This window comes from Neomonachus schauinslandi, chromosome 4, assembly GCF_002201575.2.
Source record: "Neomonachus schauinslandi chromosome 4, ASM220157v2, whole genome shotgun sequence".
Taxonomy (NCBI): Eukaryota; Metazoa; Chordata; class Mammalia; order Carnivora; family Phocidae; genus Neomonachus; species Neomonachus schauinslandi.
Genome location: NC_058406.1, coordinates 27272037 through 27291102, shown reverse-complemented (window position 1 = coordinate 27291102; position 19066 = coordinate 27272037). Strand labels below are relative to the sequence as shown.

Below are 19066 nucleotides of genomic sequence, written 5' to 3'. Positions count from 1 at the left end.
GACTCACCCGCCGCTTGGACTGGGGGGAGTCGAAGGGAGCGGGGCTGGGAGCCCCCAATCCCAACCTGGAACTTGGGGGCCCCGGCTCTGGCGCCTTGGCGGTAGCTTCAAATCCAAATTCTCTCCCAGGCCCACGTCAAACCAAATCCGACCGGGAGATGTCGAGAGACCTGAACGAGGGTCCCAAGGAGACCCCTAAAAGGGCTCTGCTTTCTCTCCCCTGGTGATGGCTGGGATGGGGAGAGGCCAGGAGCCTTGCTGCTGCCCTTCCTCCAGCATCCTATGGTTGGTGTCTTCCCTGCTCCTCCGGGGTAATTACAGGCCCGCACCAATGCTTTACCCAGGTCTCTAATCTGCTGGGTCCCTCCCAGCTCCAAACTGGGTGGTCCTGGTCCTGACCCTCCCCCACCCCCATCGGGCGACCCGTCCAATCTCCCCGGAAGGATTTTCTCCCCTGTGGCCTGTCAGGGGAGAAGGTCTGTCAGGAGGGAGTGAGCCCCTTCTGACTCCCCTCCCCGTGGTCCTGCTTCCCAGCTCTTCGAGGTGGGTCCCCTTGTTAGTGCCGGCGGAGGTGGGGCCTGAAGCCAAGTCTGGCCAGCCTGCGGGGGTTGGGGGGTGGGAGCTTGCTGGGAAGGTGGATCGATGATGGTGCTGCAAAGATTGACAGAGGGGAGGGAAGAGGAGGCACAGCTGGGCCCTGCCACCCGCTCCCTGCCCTTTGTCCTGACCTCTAGAAGGTCAGTTCTCTGGTTCTCCATTGTGAGAGATTAGGCCCAGTGAGATGCTAGCCTCCTGCCCCTCTTTCCTGCTAGTGTCTTCTTTGAACGGCTGCAGAAAGCAGCCATTTCAAGGCGGAGGGTGGGGAACAAAAGGGTCTGGGTTTCAGGCAACCTGGGAGCAGCGTGTCCTAGAAAGAGTGAGTAGCTGGGGGGCCTGAACTCTCTTGGAAGGGCCTCCAGGGAGGGAATAGTGCCGCCTCTGGCCCCAAATCATTAGAAAATGATGATGATGATGGGGCGCCTGGGTGGCTCAGTCGGTTAAGCGACTGCCTTCGGCTCAGGTCATGATCCTGGAGTCCCCGGAATGAGTCCCGCATCGGGCTCCCTGCTGAGTGGGGAGTCTGCTTCTCCCTCTGACCCTCCCCCCTCTCATGCTCTAGCTCATTCTCTCTCTCAAATAAATAAAAAATCTTAAAAAAAAAAAAAAGAAAATGATGATGACGGAAAGCCTGCAAATGGAGCTGCTGACCTTAAGCTAGTATCTTAACTTTTTTGAAACACAGTTTGCTCACTTATACAATCAGGAAAATGATAGTACCATGAGGTGTCATGGGGTCATTAAAGGTTAAATAAGGCGATGCAGATGAAGTGCTTAGCACAAAGCCTGGCATATAAGTAAGAAGTACGTAATAAATATGATGGTGGTGATGATGATGGAGCTTTAAGGATAAAAGCAGATTAGGAGGAGGAGCAGAGCCCCATCTTTGTTGTCAGCCATCCCACCTGCAGGGTGAGCGGACCATGTGGATGATGGAGTCCAGGACTGTGCTTTGTGAGGTCAGAGGCCTCAGGGCCTGCATCTTCCAGATGTGAACAGGCCTAACCTGAGCCAGGCAGTGAGTAGACTCAGAATTCATGAACAGAGCGTAACAGGGCTGGGGCGAGCCCTCTGGGATAGTTCTTCTTCAGTGAATTTGAGATGACTACAGGATGAAGACCCTGGGTGGGAACAGTGAGATCCCTTCATTGGCTAGACCTCAACAATAGTGGAGGGGGAAATCAATGGGAGCTAAAGATGAAAAGATAGGCCAGGGATGGTCTATGTAGGAGGATTTGAATGCCAATTGACATCATGATCTACATGATATTGATCATGGGGAGTCGTGGAAGGTTTTTTGCAAGGGGAGGGGTGAGCAGTGCTTTGGAACTGGAATTCTCTACTGTGTCTAGTGATCTGGGATTGACTTTGAGGGATCATTGCAAAGAGACAGTGCATGGTGTTAGCCTACGTCAGTGGTTCTCAACCAGAGAGGCACTTTTGCCCCACAGAGGACGTTTGGCAATGTTTAGAGGCACTTTTGGTTGTCAGAACTGGGGGTATCACTGGCATCTAGTGCTTAGACATCAGGGATGCCGTTTAACGTCCTACAATGCTCAGAGCAAAGAATCATTAGGCCCCAAACGTCAACGGTGCCAACACAGAGGAACTCTTCCCTAGACTGAGGGTGGAGGCACCTACACCCCCTTTTACAAGATGCTAGTGGTGGGGACAGCAAGATATCTGGGAGTTAGCCAACTTGACGGACAGTTCTCCTGGCCAGCCCCAGGCCTCCTGTACAGCTGAGGGGTCCAGAGTGAGTCTTGGGAGGATGGCTGAGGGGGAGCCAGGACAGCGCCAGTGTCCTGTGATTGATTAAGTCGAAACAAACAGATGGAGAGATGGCGTCAGTCACTCTCCATTTACCCCGGACTGGCCAGGATCCCCGGCAGATCCCAGGCCCTAGCAACTGAGAAGGTTTGGAGTGTGTGTCTCTCTGAGTTTGAGGCTGGGTGACAGTGTCTGGGAGCCTCACACGGCCCCCCCAGTATTAGACATCCCAGAAAAGGAGCAAATGAGGCACTTGCAACTTCAGGGACTGAAAGCCCCAACAGGATGCCCTGCCCTCTTTGGTGAGGGGCAGGGAACTCTGTCAGCTCCCCTGTGCCTCCCCTACCGCCCCGGGCAGTCCCCTCCTCCTCAGAAACAATCATGAATGAGCTGTTCCTCTCACCAGGAGGCTGGGCTGGGGCTAGGGGGCAGGTCGCTGAACGGGGATCAGAAATATGTCCCCTTTCTGATTCCCCTGGGGGAGGGCAGGAGCAAGAGAATTTACAACCGCCTAGGTTTGGTGGGGCAGGGCCCAGGATGAACCTGATGGCGGGGTGAAGGAAGTCACTGAGAGATTGACACAAGAGATCAGAGAGATGAATCAGGACCAAGGCCCTGGAGGCTGCCTCCACACTCACAGAGTAGGAAGTGGGAGGGCCCTCATAGTGGGGGCAGCAGAGAGAACAGACACCAGACTCTCACCCCTACCCCACCCCCAAGGCACCACACCATGAATGGGTCTCTAACCCATACCGCTCTCCTGGGGAGTCCTCCAAGCCCACTCCCTGGAGCTGAGGGTGGAGAATGTCCTCAAGGGCGGTGGTGACACCAGCTGCAAACAAGGTTTCCCTCCAGCTTGGGGAGGGGAAGGAACAGGGACAGATTGGAAGGGGGAGGAACTCAGATCCAGGATCAAATAGGCTCAACGCTTTGGATTTCTGGGAGGGTCTTTGTCTAGAGCCCCTGCTAGGAATGGGAAACTGTCCCTGCTGTATTTTTTTCTAGGGAGAAGGAAACGAGGGTGGGGAGGAGGCGCCTAGCGTTCCTAATGTCCTGGCCCTGAGCAGTGGTGGAAAGGGACTGGGATTTGGGAATGATGGGAGCGGTACTGAGAACTCTTGGAGCAGCTGTCTACGGAGGTTTAGGTTCCCATCTGAGCAAGGAGGAGACCCTATAAATCAGCTTGAAATGGGCCCCACCCCCATCCTTAATTCACGACTTGTGACACAAGGAGGCGTCCCAACGAAAAAGACTCCAAAAGGAACAATCAGAGGCAGACAGAGGAAGAATCTCAGAGGTCCTAAGATAGGCAGGGAGAGGCTCCGCCTCCAGCTTCTCCAGAACCACCCAGCCTGACAGGAGGCTGGGTGGGGTCGGGCGGCTGGCCGTGACTGTGACTCAGGCTTCTGTGGGCAGCCAAGGGCAGCCGGCAGGGAGGAGCCCAGACCGACATGCCAGCCAACTGCTGCTTTCACCTCAGCTGTCCTCTTTCCTGGGAATGCAGGAGGTCCTTCCCTGGCCATGCTGGCCTCCGGGGGGCTAGCCGACCCTGGCTTCACCAACCCCCCCAACGCCACTGCCCTCCTGTTCCTTCCCAGAACTCTCAGCCAAAGCACTGAAACAGGAGGGGGGAGTCAAAGGTCACTGCCTCTAGGGAGGCCCAGAATGTCTGTGTCGCAGGGAGAAGGGTATAATAACTACTGGTCCTGCACCCTGAGGGAGACACTGGGGGAATCTTGGGAACTGGCTTTTAGCCGGAGCAGCCTGGGCCCCCCAGTCTTCCCCAGCCTGGCTGGCTCACGTCTGGGCAGGCTGGTTGTCATGGTGAAGGCTAGGGGCTAGAATGCAGCTGCTTACAGAGTCCGGCTACCAGGCTTAAGTGAGGAGAGGGTGCTCAGGGACTCCCAGGCCAGCCCTCTCACAATTGACCAGCCAGAGGGGATGGCTGGAGCTGAAACCAAAGAGCTATGGTCAGGGACTGTAGGACTTCCCCTTGGCGATGGGTTACGGTGTGGCCAGCACATTTCCCTGGTGTTTCTGGGACCTGTTTGTTGGGCTGTTTTGAGAGAGTGGCTGGAAGAAAGGGAATATGCATTTACTTTGTGCCCAAGTGCTCTGCACTCCTGTCTCACCAATCTTCACAACAACTGGGAGAGATCCAGCAACTTGCCTAAAATGGCAAAGCTGAGCTTAAAATCCAGGACTGGCTGTTACCAACTCTGGCGATCTTTCTTTTCCAGGGACCAGGCAGTGTCATTGAGGGGGACAAAGTGACCTGAATTTTAGCAGACAGACTGGGTATTCCATCATGAGGCCACAGTGGTAGGATGCAGGTACTGGCTGCTTTTGGAGTTTGGGGACAGATGACAACCTGAAGAGAAAGCCCCTAGTAAATGCTTGGCACACAGTAGGTTGTCATTAAATATTTTTGCAATAAGAAGCCACATCTGTGTATGAGCCATAGCTAGGTTTCTGGGACATCCTGAGAGCCTCTGGCTCTGAACTACAGCAACAGCGGAAGAAGCTAGTTCGAAAGGGGGACTTCCCAAGACCAACCCATCGAGACAGGAATTTGCGGAGCATCTGTGAGGGTGAGGGGGTGGGAGGAGAGGGAAGTGTGTGGACGATACAGGATTGCCGCAAGCTCCGGACGCCACCCAGTGGCCAGAAGGCAGCCCTGGCGGGGAGCCAGGCTCTAAGACCCAATCGCGCGCGAAGCACTCTGGGAGTTGTAGTCCAGCGGTGCGGCCACTGGGGCTGTTGGGTGTTGTAGTCTGACGTTTATTGGGCGGGAAATACCCTCGTCGGCCCGGACCACGAGTCCCGTGGTGCCCCGCGGCAGGCCGCGCAGGCGCGGTGAGTTGGTGCCGGTCAGGCCCGAGGGCTGAGGGGCCGCGGCCGGGTCGAGCGGTGTCAGGAGGGGTCGCCGAGAGGGTCTGTGGCGAGGCGGGGTAGGGCGGCTGGCACCATGTCTAGGCAGGCGAACCGTGGCACCGAGAGCAAGAAAATGGTAACTCGGAGCGCGTGACCTCGGCGGGAGGGGCGGAATGGAGGGCTTTTGGGGAAGGGGCCCGGCGCGGGGCGCAGTTGGAAAAGGGCCTCCCGTGAGCGCAGGGTGCTTCCGCGGGCAGGAAGGAGGAGGGGGCTGCCTGTGGGTCGGCAGGGGAGAAGCACGCCGGGGGCGTCCCAGGCCTGAGGCAGATTGGAGGGCCGCTGGAGCGGCTCAGAGACCCCTCCCCCGGGTCCTGAGAGCCGCTGTGTGCGGGACCCGCGACCATGGCGGTAGTAACAGTAACTGCCACGGTCGCTCTCTTACTGTGTGTTAGGCTCTGGGCCGAGCACCTTACGCACCTTGGCCCATTTAATCCGCTAAGTAACTCTCTCAGGTGGATAATGGTATCGCAGTTTTACAGCTCAGTTAGGTTACATAACTTGCCCAAATTTACAGCTAGGAAGAGTTAGGATTTGAACACATGTCTCTATAACTGCAAAGCTTCAGACTGCTAGGCCCTACTGTCTCTCACACTGTGCTCTGGACATTGCAAGAGATGCTCAGGTACTGGTCTTGCCAAAAAGGTACTTTGTATTTGGAGGAGTGAGAGGTGGGCCAGGGTAGGCAGTAAGTGGTGCCCCTTGGTGAGTGGGGGCGGCTCCTTTCTTGTCCTGGGGAGAGTGGGACACCATGTAGTCTCATAAGGGTTGGCAGTAGATGGCACTTGGGCCTGGAAAGTAAGGTCGATGATATTTTTCTCCAAGTTAAGACCTCTTGGCAGGTGTTCCTTTTCTTTGCCATTTTCTTACCTCCTTCAGAATTGCCCATGTTGTCTGTCTTTGTTTTCAGATTTAGAAACTAAATAATCCAAGGTTGCAGGTTGGTCAGGCAGATTAGGGGCCCTTTGTTGACACTCAGCTCTAGAGGGGTGATTAAACATCCCTCACACCTTGGCATCTTACACCAGGAACAGCACCAAAAATGGGCTGCAGGAGGCCCTAATACTTCAGAGTAGTACTTACCGGTTTTTCTCTCAGACTCCTTTTGAGAAGCTGCTGATACCTATGGATCTTCCCATAAATAATAAGTTGACAAACATATACACAGACACTTACTTACATTTGGGGGGGATTTGTGGGCTCCCTGAAAATCCTCCATAGATCACAGGTTAAGAATTTCTGTTTTGGGGCACCTGGCTGGCTCAGTCTGAGGAACATGCAGCTCTTGATCTCCCAGTTGTGAGTACAAACCCCACATTGGGTGAAGAGATTACTTAAAAATAAAATCTTTAAAAAAAGAATTCCTGTTTTGGAGGAAATACCAAGAATTTCAAAGAAAAAAAGTATATTTTGCTAGGAAACAGTATCATGTAGGGGGAAAAGCATGGACATTGTTGGAATTCTGTCTTGATTGATCCTCAATTTTCTTATCTATAAATTGGAAGCAATAATGCCTACTTAGAATTAAGTGATATAGCAGTGTACAATGTATGGGGCATGGCAAATGTTTATTTCCTCCTCCTTTTTGTAAGATATGAACAGATACAAGAGGTCTTCCTGCTTAGTTTTCGTATCTTACTCGTCTTTTTTTTTTACTTGAAATCCCTATTGAAATCTTTTTTTTTTTTTTAAGATTTTATTTATTTATTTGACAGAGAGAGACAGCGAGAGAGGGAACACAAGCAGGGGGAGGGGGAGAGGGAGAAGCAGGCTTCGCGCAGAGCGGGGAGCCCGATGAGGGGCTCGATCCCAGGACCCTGGGATCATGACCTGAGCCAAAGGCAGACGCTTAACGACTGAGCCACCCAGGCACCCCTGAAATCTTTAATACTATTTTATTTATTTATTTTTAAAAGATTTTGTTTATTTATTTGACAGAGAGAGAGACAGCAAGAGAGGGAACCCAAGCAGGGGGAGGGGAGGAGGGAGAAGCCGGCTTCTCGCCAAGCAGGGAGCCCGATGCGGGGCTCGATCCCAGGACCCCGGGATCATGACCTGAGCCGAAGGCAGGACCCCAGGATCATGATCTGAGCTGAAGGCAGACGCTTAACGACTGAGCCACCCAGGCGCCTCTTTAATACTCTTTTAAATAGGAACCCCCAGTGCTCATTCAGCTTTGGTGAGTGGGAGAATTAGGGAGGTACAGCAGCACACTCCTATCTCAAGGCTTTTGCAACTCCTAGTGTCTCTGCTTAGAACTTCCTTACCCCAGGGGCTCCTGGGTGGCTCAGTCAGTAGATTATGGGACTCTTAATCTCAGGGTCCATGGGATTCTCAGGGGTTTTGAGTTCAAGCCCCACATTGGGCATGGACCCTACTTCAAAACAAGAAGAACCAAAAAAAAAAAGGAAAAAAAAAATCCCTTCCTCCAATGAGTAACCTTAATCCTCATCTAGCTACTCCCCACTTCATTCACAGTTATGCAAATGTCACTTCCTCTGAGAGGCCTTCCTTGACTACAGTTTTCTGTCCTCTTACTCTATTCCATTTTTCTTCATAGCGCTATTTCATTACGAATTACATACTTGTTTATTTTCAGTCTCCCCCATGAGAATGTAACCACCAGAACAGGGGTTTGTTTTGTTCACTGCCCTATTCCTAGCATCTAGAATGATGCTTGGCACTAGGCAATCAATATGTAGTGAATGAATGACATGAAGGTTTGGTGCATCCTCTCATTCACTTACTGCTGGCGCCTACTTAGGATCTGTCACATGATCCTCTTTATGGCCACCTGGTTTTGACATATTCTTCTCCCGGGAAGTCTCCCCCTCTAGCAGCCTTCTTCCCAGTTGGCCCTACCTTCGGCTAATTGCTGTGTTCCCACTTAAACCTTCCAAGACTTAAATGATTAATATGCCCAAGGAACTAGACCTCTGCTTTTAGTCTGTGCAAACAGAAATAGCCAATGTACCAGGCAAACTTTTCCTGAGCCCTAATTCTATGCATAGGTCTGTGCTAGGTGCTGTGAGAGATGCAGTCCTAGTCCGTAACCTTGAGAAGCACATTCTGTGAGGCAGGAAAGCATACAACACAGTACTGTCTGGCATGGAGTCCCAGCTTAACTGCTTATTTGCTGTGTGACCTTGGGCAAGTTTCCTCATTGTCGTAAGCATCAGTTTCACTGTCTTTAAAAAATAAGTTAGAGGGATGCCTGGGTGGCTCAGTTGGTGGGTTAAGCGTCTGCCTTCGGCTCAGGTTATGATCCCACAGTCCTGGGATCGAGTCGCACATCAGGCTCCTTGCTCGGTGGAGAGCCTGCTTCTCCCTCTGCCTGCCGCTCCCCCTGCTTGTGCTCCTATGCTCTCTCTCTCTCTCTCATTCGCACGCGCGCGTGCGCGAATAAATAATAAAAGATCTTAAAATAAATTAGAAAGTGTAGTAATAGTATCATGGGGTTGTTCTGAGAATTAATTGAGGTAATGCATGAAAAGCTAGCAGTGTGATGGTGTACTTAATGTAGTTGGCACTCGGTAAAAGTCAGCCAGCAAGCATCCTTGTTAGTAAAGATATTAGCCTTTATGTGTCTGTGTCGTGTTTGGTTCCTGAATTCTATGGACAATCAAACCTTCCCTTATTTTGTGTCATGTTACTAGTAACCCAACCCCAGCGGCTCTATTCTCCAGTGCTCCGGTGAATTACTCCTTCGGTAGCAGCACTCAGAGTCTCCATAACAGGAGGCTGGAGGGTAAGAGAGAGTGAAGGTCCTGTCACTGACCTTCACTCCCAGCTGTTAGGGGCAGTCACACTGAATCACTTGTGTTGATAAAAATAGTAAATGTGACTCTTGGAGCATTAGCTCCAAAAATCAGCCCCCTTAGGGAGATTTGTTATTTGTCTGGGACACTAACTGAAAAGCCTTTTGAAAACCCTCAAGTACCGTAGCTCACCTGAAGTAGGGCTTGGCTTAATTTGCCCTGCTCAGGTTGTGCCCAGAGTACTTAGAGATCAGATCAGCTGTTCCAGTATGAAACCACTCCTGTGGTTTGTTGGTCTGCAGAGCATATTTCAGTCCATTATCTCATTGGATCCTCCCAACAATCCTGTAATCAGCATGACAGATTTTACTGTTACCATTTTTGTGTGAGGAGATTGAGATTATGCAAAGCGAAGTGACTTACCTAAAATCTCACAGCTAGTAAGTGGCAGTCCAGACTCAGAATCAGGTTTTCTGGGCGCCTGGGTGGCTCAGTTGGTTAAGCGACTGCCTTCGGCTCAGGTCATGATCCTGGAGTCCCGGGATCGAGTCCCGCATCTGGCTCCCTGCTCGGTAGGGAGTCTGCTTCTCCCTCTGACCCTCCCCCCTCTCATGCTCTCTGTCTCTCACTCTCTCTCTCTCAAATAAATAAATAAAATCTTTAAAAAAAAAAAAAAGAATCAGGTTTTCTGGCTACAAACCCAGTATTCTTGCTGTATGCCTTATTAGTTGTTACAGAGTTCTTTATATTGATTCAAAATCTCCCTCCTTGAACCTAGTTCAGGGTACTCTTGGATACCACACCACAGAAAACTAGTTTAAAAATAAAAACAGAGGCCCCCGGGTGGCTCTGTCTGTTAAGCATCCGACTCTCGATTTCGGCTTAGGTCATGATCTCAGGGTCGTGAGATGGAGCCCAGCTTCGGGCTCCAGGCTAGGCATGGAGGCTGCTTAAGATCCTCTCCCTCTCCCTCTGCCCCTCCCTCTTTCTCTCTCTTTGAAATCAATCAACCAATCAGTCAATCAATATCTACTTCTAATGTAGGTGCTGTGCAGCGGGTGCTCTACAAACATTATCTGCGTGGGCTTTTACAGTAACTCTCTAAGGCAGATACTGTCACCATTGTACATACGGAGAAAAACTGATCCAAGATACTAAGTGATGGCTTAGATCACATAACTTTTTACAGGGTGGTGCGCAACTGTAAGAAGAAAGAGTCTCAGTTACTTAACCTGTTGCCTGTAAAATGAGAATGAATAATGTTTGTTCTGCTAACCTCTCATGGTTGTGATTAGGATCAATGAGAAACTGTGAAGGCATTCTGAAGGTTTTATAAATGTTTATGGCCATTATTATTAAACGTAATTAAAGCACCTGAAAGTAGAAATGTTGCAGAAGAGATTCATGTTTTCTTCTGGGAGGGAGAATGTGGTTATTATGTTCAGTGAAGAAATTGGGTTGGTTGAATTAGCTGACCTCTAAGGTCCCATGGAACCTATTGTTATAAGGGTCACAAGGACTGAAAACCCAGGTCAACAGTAACCTCTCTGCCTTCCTCTTCTGTTTTCTTTTTTGTTCACTCCTCTCAAATCCCACTGGTTTCTTAGCTGTTTCTCAAACATGGCAGACATACTCCCACGTCAGTGCCTTTGCACTTGCTTCCTAGACTCTTTTCACCCAGATATCTTCATGGTTTTTCCTTATTTCCTTCAAGTCTTTGCACAAATATCACCTTACTAGGCCTTCTATGACTATCCTATTTAAAACTGATCTCTCTCGAGGCGCTGGGTGGCTCAGTTGTTAAGCATCTGCCTTTGGCTCAGGTCACGATCCCAGGGTCCTGGGATCCAACCCCGCATCTGGCTCCCCGCTCCGCGGGAAGCCTGCTTCTCCCTCTCCCACTCCCACTGCTTGTGTTCCCTCTCTCGCTGTGTCTGTCTCTGTCAAATAAATAAAACCTTTAAAAAAAAAAAAGAAAGAAAGCTGATCTCTCTCTCTCTTCCTCCCTCCTCTCTTTCTGTGTGTGTGTGTGTGTGTGTATAATCTGTTTATTATCTGTTTCCCTCCTATTAGATAGTCTCTGGAACATAATAAACATTGAATGAATGCCTTTTTCTATACCCCAGCCCCACTCCTGTTTTTAAAGTATGAAGACCTTTAAGTTAAATATTTGCATTGCATACTGCTTCGAGTAGGCTTGGTTCATAATCAGAGATGGAGATAGACTTGCAAATTAAGAGAGAGTGTGGAGAGCCTGGGTCAGGAATCCCATTCCCAGATCCCAGGCATATTGATTCTGTGACCATGGACCTATCTGTCTAGAGCCTTCATTTTTCTTATTGGTAAACTGGGGGCTGCTGCATGTATAAGTGCTTGATAGCATCACGGTATGCATGTTACTTGGCATCGTGGTGGACTGAGGCCATTGGAGTCTCCATCCAAGGGCTCATTAATAATGGAAGGAAAGCTCTCCTGATTTAATGCAGTGGTGCCAACTCTATAGACTGGTAACTGCTGGATTGTCTCCATCCATTCATGTTCAAGCCATTCTAGTGCCAAACCCTTAACTTGACTAAAAAAATCATCGTCCTCCTTAATAGCTTCCCTTAATTGCCATATTTGGTAAATGGTCTCTTGGAGACACCCCGATCTGACTGTTTTAGTTGAGTTCAAAAAGCTTCCTGATTCTGAAACTGATTCTCTTTGACTTCCTAGTACGGCTAAGTTTTTTGTTGCTGTTTTGGGATGTGTGGGGGGGTTATTAATACTGCACTTGTGGGGAACAGTGGATAGAATGAACATTGGCAGGGGCGCCTGGGTGGCTCAGTCGTTAAGCGTCTGCCTTCGGCTCAGGTCATGATCCCAGGGTCCTGGGATCGAGCCCCACGTCGGGCTCCCTGCTCTGCAGGAAGCCTGCTTCTCCCTCCCCCACTCCCCCTGCTTGTGTTCCCTCTCTCGCTGTGTCTCTCTCTGTCAAATAAATAAATAAATAATCTTAAAAAAAAAAAAAAAAGAGTGAACATTGGCTTAGAAACTCTTGTTTTTTGTTTCCCAAAATTACTTTTGTCAATAATTAGCTGTTTGTCCTTGGGCAGATTACTTAATCATTATGTGTCTCTCATTTCTTCATCTCTAAAATGAGATTAATTCCTGCCCTTTCTGCTTTACAGAATTATTGTGGGGTGGAAAATGAGATGATAAAAAATAGAACACAGTGTGTAAGCAAAAGGCACTCACATCACTAGTCTTGCGGTGACCTCGCCACCAGGCCGTGGGGATGCGATGAGGGGCACTGACGTGCTGAGAGCCTGGGCCTTAACGTTACTTGGACTTTGCTCCCCAGAAGACTTGAGGACAGAAAGGTGCTCTGCTCCGAGTTTGACAAGCTTCCATTCAGAAGGGAGTGGCTGAGTGATTATTTCTATTTGAATCCATTGGTCCAGACGCACTGTTAGCATGTTTCTCACTTTGTTTAGTTCTGATAGTGCCTTTCCCCCACCTCCTGCTTTCATTCTTTAGTCTTGGCATTGCTCATCCTGTCACCTTCCACACCTGTTTCTTGGTGGGTAGGTGCCAAGAGTCTTTATCTGAGAAAGGGTTTCTGTGATTTAACTGTGGTTGTAATAGAAACCAGTCCAGATCAGGATTATGTTCCAGGTACACAAAAGATTGGATTCCTTTCAGAGTTACCTCTTTCCTGGAAACATTTTCGCTCTGTGTCAAGAGGAACATTATTTTTCCTCATGCTGGTGACTTAGGAGGGGGGTTATCAGTGCAATGGACTCTGGGACTTCCTCTCCTCCCCACAGACCAGGCCCGTGGGTCCTCACATGCTCCTGGGTGGGACACTGGGAGTGCAGTTGAACTCTGGGCCCTGACACACATTCTTAGATGTGGAGAAGCCATGGGTCTCACCCGCTAGGGTACAGAAGCTAATCTGTAAATGTCTTCTTCAGGTCTGTCTTTCATAGTAGCCAGTGGATGGCTCCCCCCACCCCCCAATTCTGGTGACCAAAGCTTAGGCTTGGCAGCTATGGTGGGGTCCTGGGTTAGCAGAAACCCACCCTGATGTGTTGGAAGAGTGACTGCTCCATGTGTGAAGTGCCTTTTCCAACCCGTTCTGTAGTGGCCACCTTGACCCTGGGTGGGGGGGCACGCTCCTTGGCCACCCCACAGGAGATGATGTTCTTTCTCACCAGACACAGATGACCTTCCTTTGAATCCTGACAGCTGCACTGAGGCTGACCCAGACTCACTAAACTTTTTCTTTTGTGCTTCTTGGTCCTGATTGCCTTTTGAATCTCTTTTAGAGCTCTGAGCTCTTCACCCTCACCTACGGGGCTCTGGTCACACAGCTGTGCAAGGACTATGAAAATGATGAAGATGTGAATAAACAGCTGGACAAAATGTGAGTAAGCTCCTCTGCAGGAGAGACAAGAATGGGCTCCCTAGTGCACAATCTACATGGTCCTTTAGAGCCCAGCACCGGGTTCTCTCTTACAACCAACATTTTGGGCATGGTTTCCACTGAGCTCATTTATTGGGATCTTTTGGGATTGTCCCCCATTTTCCCTTTACCACTAGCAGCCTTATGTTCAGACATAAGACATTCATACCCCATGATATAGTCTGTTCTCTCATTTTCTTCCCAGGGGCTATAACATTGGAGTCCGACTGATTGAAGATTTCTTGGCACGGTCAAATGTTGGGAGGTGCCACGACTTTCGGGAAACCGCAGATGTCATTGCCAAGGTCATTATCCTGGGCCACCTGGCTATGCTGAAGGATGTCACTGGGAGGCACTGCTTACCACTCTCTCTCTCCCTTAGAGAGGCTCTTAGTATTCCAAAAGTCTAGTTAGGCAGCTGTCTGGGCCAAAGAAGCCTTCCTGATGGTTTGGGAATAGCACAGATCATGAAAAGGGAAGAGTGGTTGGGATCATCTATGTGGATGAAAGCCAAATCTCCTCAACTGTGAAGATGTAGCAGAGTAGCATGGGGGTTACGAATATAGGCTTTGGACTCAGACAAACCTGGCTTCAAATTCTGGCTCCAGTACTTACTAGTTAAGGGTAAGTTAATTTTAACCTTTTTAATTACCACTTACCTCATCTTTAAAAGAAGAAAATAAGAGCTACCTCATAGGGTGGTTGTAACAAGTAAATGAAATAATGAACATGAGCATTCAGGTAAAGTGAATGCACTTAACATGGTGTGCTTGTGGTAAATGGTCGCTATTAATAGTATTAGCATTACATCTTATAGAATTAATAATAAATGGTAATACGCCTCTAGCTTTGTGGCATCTGTAACCTAAAGGTTGGTTCTTTCTGTTGTAGAGCATGCTGGCCCAAATCCTAGAGAGGGCTGAAGTGAAGAGAGCTTTGTGAAGGTTTGGAAGTAGGAGAGTGGATAGAGGGAAGGATGTCTTTAGAGTAATTTGGCCGCAGTGACTGTATTTGCTTTCAGGAAGGGTTCAAGATAGCGCAGACAGAGGACAGGGCAGTGGGCCGTGGCCTCTCATGTCCTGGCTCCAGGAAGCTGCCCCTGTCAGAAGTGTAGGTGGACAGCAAGTTGCCTAATTGTATGAGGCCTTGAAGGAGAGGGGTGTGGAATTGTGCATAGATGTTTTTCCTTTTTTGCCCTGAATACCTAAAGCCCCAGTGTTTTGCAGAGGCCACAGTTTTGTTCCTGAGCCACTTAACTTTCCTTCACCAGTCCCATCATCTTCCCTGGTGTGCGGCCCCCACTGCTCTTCCCCATGGTGCTGTTGTGTGTCTCCTGACAGGTGGCGTTCAAGATGTACTTGGGCATCACTCCAAGCATCACCAATTGGAGCCCAGCTGGTGACGAATTCTCCCTCATTTTGGAAAATAACCCCTTGGTGGACTTTGTGGAACTTCCTGATAACCACTCATCCCTTATTTATTCCAATCTCTTGTGTGGGGTGTTGCGGGGAGCCTTGGAGATGGTGAGTGCAGCTCTTTACCTTCTGGGACACCTGAGCTGTAGTGGGGGCTTGATAAATTTTTGAATGAATGAGAGAGAGAGAGAGAGAGAGAGAGAGAGAAAAGAAAGGCCTTTGGCTCACCTCAGCACTCTGCTGCCTGAGATGTGATGCTACCGAGCATAGGATCCAAAGATGACTCTCCCTGAGGGTGGTGCTGTCAGCCCCCAAAGCCCAGGAGCACCCATTCCCAGATTGGCTCATTTGGTGACAATCTCATTTGTGGGTGTTCTTTGCTAAGTCTGTCCTTATGGGTCGCGGCCACTGCCTTTTGCAAAGGAACATTGGAACTGGTGATCTCATCCTTGTGGGAAACCAGCCCCCTCGTTTGGACTGCTGTGGATGAGTCAGTTACAGCCCCATCCCCTGTGGTTCCCCAGAGGCTGTGGCTAGGCAGCTGCTCCTTCATTTCCCACTGTCCCCCAGGTCCAGATGGCTGTGGAGGCCAAGTTTGTCCAGGACACCCTGAAAGGAGACGGTGTGACAGAAATCCGGATGAGGTTCATCAGGCGGATTGAGGACAATCTCCCAGCTGGAGAGGAGTGACCATCCCCAGGACTTCAGGGTAGCTAGCAGGAGCACTTGTTGGAATCCGAAGCCTCAGAGCTCCCTCTGCCCTTTAGAACTCAATGACTCTTTAACACGGTTGTTACATATTCTTCTAACTCTGTTTCCATTCTCCATGCTAATAAAGAGCAGACTGTGATATAGTCCACTTACCCCACAAGTGTGCACATGCAGGAGGGAAACTCTTTGCTCCTTTTCCCTTCAAAGGGGTTGTTGGATGCAGTCATCTTTGGTTGGACTAGAAAGAGCTCAACCATTTTACATTCCTGTTTGAATTTTCCAAAGCAAAACCCATTTTGACCCCGTTAAGAGGCAAGCCTCACACATCCATTCCTGGGCCTTTGGAATGCCATTGGTGAATGGCTGTAGAGAATCCAGGGTTGTGGGGTCGGGGAGGGGAGGCTGGTAGGGGTGGATAGGAATTGCTAGTTGTAGTGTGACATACTCTAGCGCTTGCCCGGAAGGGGGAGTTGTGCCAGGAACACTGACTTCTGGGAAGCCACCCAGGTCTTATTCCTTCCTGCTGTTTGGAGGCGACATCTCCTCTTTTTACAGAGGGTACATCCTTTTTTCTTACAGATTCTTCAATAAAGACACATTCTTGAGTGAAATCCTAATCATGTCCTGTTTTCTTTCTGGAATTTTATTGCAGTGGACTGAGGAGACCAACTAAGTTCCTGGGCCCTGCCTTACCCTTCCCTGGTCTAGGAATGGCTCCTCCCCACAGACCAGAGAGTCTGGGAAACCTGGGTGCAAATACCCCTTCAAAGTCATTTTTGGGTCTATTGTCTAGCAAAGTCTAGAAGCAGACCATTATCCCTGATATACCTAACATGGACTATCTTGAGCTCTCGGCCACTGAGTAGGAAGGCATGGCTAGAAAGACCTTGTTAAGAATGGGGAGGGGCGCCTGGCTGGCTCAGTCAGTAGAATGTGCGACTTGATCTCAGGGGCATGAGTTGGAGCCCCACGTGTGGTGTAGAGTTTACTTAGAGAAAGAATAATGGGAATGAAAGCTTGATTGGAAAAGGTTTGAGAGAAAAAAAGAGGATTAAGGGTACCAAAATTTTCTTTCGAAGAGTTCTGCTGTAAAGAAGAGCTACGGGGGTGCCTGGGTGGTTCAGTCAGTTAAGACTCTGGCTCTTGATTTCGGCTCAAGTCCTAATCTTGGGGTTGTGAGATCTAGCCTGGGGCGTTGGGCTCCGAACTTGGCGGGGAGTCTGCTTAGGATTCTCTCCCTCCCTCTGCCTCTCCTCCTGCTTGCATGCTCATACGCACGTGCATACTCTCTCTCTCTCTCTCTCTAAATAAATCTTTAGGAGGAAAAAAAGAGCTAAGAAGTAGGGTAGTGTCTAGAGGGGTATATGAAGTCAAAGCAAAGTTAAACCTCTGATGTTCGGTACAATTTATTGAGTGCTTACCACTTGTCAGACATTGTACTAGCACTTTACCTAATCCACAATAACTCCCTTATTTATAATAATTCCATTTTTAGAGGGGAGACTATAAATTGCCCAAGGTCATATGGCCATTAGGTGGAGAATCTAGTGCACAAAGCCCATGTTCTTAGCCATGATGCCTGGTTAGCCCTGTGGGGGAGGGAGGAAGGGAGCAGTCCTGCAGCCCCCTCTCCCAGCCTTACAGAATTTAGGATAGCTTTTCGGGTGCCTGGGTGGTTCAGTCGATTGAGCATTGGACTCTTTTTTTTTTTAAGATTTTATTTACTTGACAGAGACAGCGAGAGAGGGGAACACAAGCAGGGGGAGTGGGAGAGGGAGAAGCAGGCTTCCCGCCGAGCAGGGAGCCTGATGTGGGACTGGATCCCAGGACCCTGGGACCATGACCTGAGCCGAAGGCAGACACTTAATGACTGAGCCACCCAGGTCCCCCGAGCATTGGACTCTTGATTTTGGCTCAGGTCATGATCTCAGGGTCGTGAGATCGAGCCCTGTGTTGGACTCTGTCCTCAGTGCAGGGTCTGCTTGTCCTTCTCTCTCTACTCTTTTCCCCATTCTCTCTCTCCTCTCTAAAATAAATAAATAAAATCTTTAAAAAAAAAAAAAGAACTTAGGATAGCTTTTCAAGGGAGGGATCAGAGGTTGTCAGGCCATGTTGGTAGCACTGTTCTTGGAGACAGCCTAGGCTCTTGAGGTCCAGATACTCAGGTTATTGGGGGGGGGAATGGGGCCCCCAGGCTTTTCCCAAGGTTAGGGCACAGGCCTGAGATGAGGAGAGCCATAATAGATGCGCTGCGCAGGAAGTGTGTCTTGGTTGCAGAGATTAGGACCAGCGTTCTGGGACACCTGAATAGAGGCAGTTTACACATGACTTGCCTCTTCCAGCTGGGTCAGGCCACTAAAGGGGGGGAGGCGGAGGTCACTTTTGTGTTACCAAGTATAGGGAAGCTCCCACTGGGATCCTGTCCTCTGAGCCTTTTTACCTCCCCCTCCAGGTACAATTTGGGGCCCCAGGGCAGGTCAGCTGTATCCTTAGCATCCAATCACACCAGAGAATGACTGAATGAAGGAAATTAAGGGAATGGACGCTGGGGCCCAGATGTGGGAGCACTGTGTGGTGTCTGGGGTCTGCTAAGAAAAGGGAGCAGCACCACCCTTTCCTTCTCCAGGGGGGGCTCTCACCCTTCCTCTTCTAGTACCACACCTACTTTCCAGCAGTCGTTTGCATGGTATGAGGTTTTAGATGTTTCCTTTCGCAGAGTTAAAAACAGGCAGCGTTACAGAGTCGGCAAGCTGCAGAAACAAAGCCCCCTTGGTGATTTTTCCCAGTGACAGCCCCACAATTGTGTGATGTGCACCCAGAGACTGAGGGAAGGGAGGGGCCGAGGACTGTGGAGCTGCTTGGAGCATCACCTCATCATCTCTCCCGAATGAGCCGAACATACAAGTCCTAACTTCAGCCCCCCCTCCCCCCGCCCCGGAATTAATTCACTGTGGATTATATAGCCCTCTACTTTCACTGTGACTCTGAGGCTCAGACAGCCCCCTCCAGGCTAGGCCATTCCGCATTCTCCATGATGTACTGGCACACCCTCCAAGCAAGATGGGGCAGGTTTGCTGGCTTTATAGGAGGGGCTGAATAATGAGGTCAGCAGCCTGGTTCAGGTGGCCTTCTGGGGCTGGAGTAGTCTGTGCTGGTGGCCTTTGGGCCTGGCACAGGCCCTGCAGAGCTCAAAGGAAAGGCCTTGCTCTGCAGCCTTTGGCCACCAGGGGTCTCCAGATGACCACTCTGCTGTCCCAGAGTGCTGGTTGGACCCCTGGTTTCCATAATTTGCTAGGAGATGCACCTGATGAACAACTCCCAGAGGCCGGTCAGAACCCGGAAGCACCCCCTTCTTCTAGCCACTCCTATAGGATCTGACAGTAAAACTTGCGTGCTGTCAGGCTGAGGGCCTGCCTACTGAACCCAGGGCATGGGGA

The 19066-nt window shown here is 49.9% G+C and overlaps 1 protein-coding gene across 3 annotated transcripts; it reads left to right on the top strand.

Annotated features, from left to right (window-relative positions):
• Positions 1-5223: 5223 nt before the first annotated feature.
• Positions 5224-16240, top strand: TRAPPC3 (trafficking protein particle complex subunit 3). Of its 3 annotated transcripts, none has more exons than XM_021683699.1 (5): positions 5224-5377; positions 13367-13464; positions 13709-13808; positions 14844-15026; positions 15489-16240. In XM_021683699.1, the coding sequence occupies exons 1-5, from the start codon at positions 5336-5338 to the stop codon at positions 15606-15608; spliced, it is 543 nt and encodes a 180-aa protein (XP_021539374.1). In that variant the 5' UTR covers positions 5224-5335; the 3' UTR covers positions 15609-16240. The 3 variants fall into 3 exon arrangements, with proteins under 3 accessions (XP_021539374.1, XP_044769899.1, XP_044769900.1); XM_044913964.1 differs by having other exon boundaries at positions 13685-13808; XM_044913965.1 differs by lacking the exons at positions 13367-13464; positions 13709-13808.
• The last annotated feature ends 2826 nt before the right edge of the window (positions 16241-19066 follow it).